We start from the raw sequence: 4,642 nt of genomic DNA on the forward strand, positions 1-4,642 counted from the left end.
CCCGCAGCACAACATCCCACTGCCCTGCCTCAAGCCGCACCTGGTTGTAGTGGGTCTCACAGTAGGCCAGGCCCTTCTTCTCATAATGCCGGTGCCCCAGGAACGGCTTCTCACACTTGGCGCAGACGAAGTGCTGGGGAGGGGGGCGAGGGGCAGGGATGGCAGAGTCGGAGCAGGAGCCACCTCCCCAGGAGACCGCAGTGACCCCAGGAGGCAGCCCAGAGGCTGATGGGATGGACCCACAGGAGGGCCGTGGGACCGACACCTCCATGAGCTGACCCTGCTCAGCAGACCTCATTCCTCGCTGCTAGGCACCCGCAGCCCAAGGGGTCAGGTGCTGGTGAGGTGCCTGGAGCACAGAGGGCTGCACTCCCGCAGACTCCTCTGTCTCTACAAGCCCAGAGTCACCGGACACGTCTTCCTACTCAGGGAGGCTTTTGGGTGTGATGACTCACCTTCCCATGGAGGGCTGGGGGCCAGGGGCCACATCAGGACCCTCACAGAGGGGCCACCCAAGGCAGAGCCTGTGGGACACAGAGCTGGCCTAGCCACGGGCTTGCATGCCTCTCTTCCAGATAGTGACTGTGAGTGCCAGAGCCCCCAGTGGAGCCCCCAGTGTGACCCAGTGGGACACACCTGACCATCTTGCCCGCAGGTGGGCTGAGCTCCCGTTTGCACAGTACACACAGCCACTTCCATCAACCACAATCCCACAGGGCGCCCCGGACCTGTGTCCCCAAGGCGTTCTCATGACTTTGGAATCTTCTAGAAGACCAGGAAAGGGAGGATGGGTGGGGGTGTCTCAGGACTTTGGAATCCTCTAGAAGGCCAGGAGGGAAAGGAAGATTGGGGGGTGGTGTGCCTGCTTGGCCATGCTTTGTGTGCCCAGGTCTCTGGGCCCCAGGGACTGACCTGTCCCCGTCCAGGGGCCAGGAAGGGCAGCACCCAAGAGGAAGGTCAGTTCTGGGAGCCGGCCGCACGGCCCAGGGCTGGGAGGGAGTGTGAGTGTGAGCCGGGGCCCCCACCTGCTGTCCACACCGGCCTCACTCACCTCCACATGCCACTGCTTGCCCAGTGCGTTGACCACCCGGCCCTCAATGGGCCGGCGGCAGGCCCCGCAGATGGGGACCCCCATCTTGTCATGGCAGGGCAGGCAGTAGAGCTCGCCCTTCAGCTCCCGGGCCTCTGCGGTTAGCTCCTTCCTGGAAGACAATGCAGAGCCCCCGGTAAGGGCGCTGCCCAGCTCCCGCCCCTGCAGACCCAAGGAAGCAGCTTCCGGACAGCCCCCAACTCCAGCTCTGTCCCTGCAGAGCCCCTCAGGCAGGCGGTGCTTTCATCTCTGCTCTCTTTGGAGACTTCCTGTGCCCCAGACACGCCCCGGGGCATGGGATTCCCGTTCAGCTTTCGCAGAAGGAGTCCTGTGTTTGGCACAGATCTGTTCTTGACCCCTCCGCCCCTAGATCAGACTGGGCATCTGGGACAGACCCGAGGGAGGGCTCTGCAGCCTCTCCTTCCTCTCTCGTCCTTTGTGCAACTCTGAGTCTCCAGTCCTCCCTGAACGGAGCCCCAAAGAGAGGAGTCTCCTGCACGGTTGCCCCCGGGCCCCCATTCTACCTTCCCCTGCACCCACTCTCCCGTCGCTCCTCTGCCCACCTGGTCCTCCTCTCCAGCCCCATAACTGCCCTGGGTGGCTGTCCCACCTCCATGCAGCTCTCGCCCTACCCGCAGTGGGTGCAGCTGAAGTGGTCAGGGTGGTAGGCGTCATTCTTGAACATGAGGGGCTGCTCGTCGATGACCAGGTGGCAGCGCTGACAGATGTACTTGCCCAGGCCCTTGGCCTTCTCGCGGTTGTGACAGGGTCGGCACAGGTGTCTGTGGGGAGTGAGGCAGGTGTGAGGAATACAGCCGCCCCTCCGCAGCACCCTCCCCCAGACAGCTGGGCCACCTCCCTGGAGAAGACATCCCTGAACACCCCAGACAAAGGTCTAGTCAAGGCTGTGGTTTTTCCAGTAGTTGTGTATGGACGTGAGAGTTGGACCATAAAGAAGGCTGAGCACTGTAGAATTGATGATTTCAAACTGTGGTATTGGAGAAGACTCTTCAGAGTCCCTTGGACTGCAAGGAGATCAAACCAGTCAACCCTAAAGAAAATCAATACATTGGAAGGGCTGATGCTGAAGCTGAAGCTCCAATACTTTGGCCACCTGATCCAAAAAGCTGACTCATTAGAAAAGACCCTGATGCTGGGAACGATTGAAGGCAGGAGGAGAAGGGGACGACAGAGGATGAGGTGGTTAGATGGCATCACCGACTCAATGGACATGAGTTTGAGCAGGCTCTGGGAGTTGGTGCAGGACAGGGAAGGCTGGCATGCTGCAGTCCATGGGGTCACAAAGAGTCGGACACGACTGAGCGACTGAACAACAACACCCTCACCCGCACAGCCCAAACAAATGCCGGGAAGCCTTGGGGGTTCAGCCCAGTGGCCCAGAAAAGTCAGCCAACAATCCTGCTGCTGGGAAGGCCACAGGTGAGCCCTCTAACAGGAGCCTTGGCACAGGACAGAGCAGAAGGAGACACGGCAGCAAGCTGGAGCTGACGTCTTTGGACAGCAAGGCAAACGTGGTGTTTTTCTTCTTTATGCTTTTCCTGAACCTAGGACATCACGTGGACAAGAGCAGCTCAAAAATTCGCTTTATTTTTCAAATATCTTTGAACACATACGAGTAACTGTGCAGTGTGTTACCATCCCACTGTGCCCAGTCAAGGAGCCAAGGAGTGCCAGGCCCCTCGGGCACTCGGGGCCTGCTTCCTCAGGGGTCCTCCCAACAAAGAGGAACCCAGACGTCTACAGGCTCGCTCTGTCTCCAAAGACAAGCACGGTTGTGCCAGATGGAGGCCCCCAGACCTAGGAACTGTCATTACAGAGTCTTTTTTGTAAAGACCTCCGAGTAATTTCTGATGGTACTTTCTCCTCTGGGCGACAGCTGTGGTCTCTACTGAGAGAAATCAACATGGTTTCTGTCTCCTTGGGCCTCACAGGCAGCACGGATTTAGATTCAGGGTCCCTGGGCAAAGATGCATTCATACAAAGGCTGCAGTGCCCTGCTCCCGTCCCCCACCTGCCACCTGATCTGCCGGTGCTCTCGGCATCTGGGCCTTCCTGCCTCCCTTTTCCAGGCCCCCAACCCTCCCACCAGCCTCCTGCCCACCTGATACCAGCGTTGGCCTCTTTTAGAGGCAGGTCAGGTAAAGAATCCACCTGCCAATGCAGGAGATGTAGAGGACTCGGGTTCGATCCCTGGGTTGGGGTGATCCCCTGGAGGAAGAAATGGCAACCCACTCCAGTATTCTTGCCTGGGAAACCCCATGGACACAGGAGCCTGGCAGGCTACAGAACATGGGATCGCCAAGAGTCTGATACAACTGAGCATCTGAGCACGCACAGGGAGTCTCCTTAAAAGATTAACTCTCAGATTCAGAGTCCTCTTAGCAGCAGGACAACATTCAACCCATATGGAAAGATTTTTGCCTCAAAGTTTACAGAAATGAGCGCAACTCCCCAAAATTTGGTTGCAACACCCTGTGCCCTTAAACACTGTCATCAATCATCCAACAACAGACATGTGCACTCAGGGAAGCCGCAGATTCCCGTGTTTCAAGCCACCATGAGCCAGTTCTCCTAGACAGCTACCTTGGGCCACAGTGGGGAGGGAGCCTCACACCCCACCAGCTCCGGAGCAAGACAGAACTGAGGAACCCCGCTCTCTCAGGGGAACCTCAGATGTGAAATATCTTTTCAACGGACCTGATCCCAGCACCAGATCTAAGGACAACCAGTAGAGTTTTTCCAAGGTAGAATGAAGATGGAACCTAGGAATTCTACCATTGAGGTGCAACAGAAGAAGAGGACAAAACAACACACACACACGTGCAGCCTAAGTTTTAGAGCGACACATGCTTGAGTCCAAATCCTGGCTCACTGGTTTGTGGTTGGCCAGTCAGGTCACCTCTCTGAGCCTCAGTTTCCTCGTCTGTAAAATGGGCAGTAATCCCAAGTGCACAGGACTGCATGAAAGAAGACATTTCAGAGAGTACTTGTGGGAGGTTCCTCCCAGTGATAGCATGTACATCTTTAAACATCTTAACTAAAAAGTTGTAAAGTCTTTTGAAACAAGTAATAGTGATCTGGTGACCTGTGCTACTGGGTGTATCGTTTTGGGAAAGACAGAGAGAACCAACTTTGCTGGAGTAGCCATTGGTGACATGCAAACAGCCACCCCCCAGACTCCCAGGAGGAGCCCTGGGGGAGCAGCACGGGGCAGGCAGCAGTGGCTCTGTTCCCAGGCCTCCTGTCCAGAGGAGGAGCCTGCACAGACGAGGGCCAGGCCTCCGGGTCCCCACAGACACAGACAGCGCCCCATTATGAGGCAGCCTGCAGCTGGGCCCTGCTGGAGATAAAGGCCATGATTTATTCCGCACACCCAAAGGGGGCCTCATTATACAGGGCAGGACACAAGGACCCTACAGCAAGTGTCCTGAAAGAATCCCCTCTCATTTGACCAAATAAGACTCCTCGGCCTCCCACCCTTCCCCATTCACAAGACCCCCTCCCCCGCCGATGGCCAGTGCAGGCTTGGGG

The 4,642-nt window shown here is 57.2% G+C and overlaps 1 protein-coding gene across 1 annotated transcript in view; it reads right to left on the reverse strand.

Moving 5' to 3' along the window:
• The window catches only part of LIMS2 (LIM and senescent cell antigen-like domains 2), a 24,786-nt gene that overhangs the window by 2,454 nt on the left and 17,690 nt on the right, over nt 1-4,642 (reverse strand). The window contains exons 5-7 of the mRNA XM_010837958.1: nt 1,723-1,872; nt 1,052-1,202; nt 41-133 (exon numbers count right to left, since the gene is read on the reverse strand). Of these exons, the coding sequence (XP_010836260.1) occupies nt 41-133; nt 1,052-1,202; nt 1,723-1,872 (394 nt within the window). The remainder of the gene's footprint in view (nt 1-40; nt 134-1,051; nt 1,203-1,722; nt 1,873-4,642) is intronic.

Source organism: Bison bison, unplaced genomic scaffold (assembly GCF_000754665.1).
Source record: "Bison bison bison isolate TAMUID 2011002044 unplaced genomic scaffold, Bison_UMD1.0 scf7180017864088, whole genome shotgun sequence".
NCBI lineage: Eukaryota > Metazoa > Chordata > Mammalia > Artiodactyla > Bovidae > Bison > Bison bison.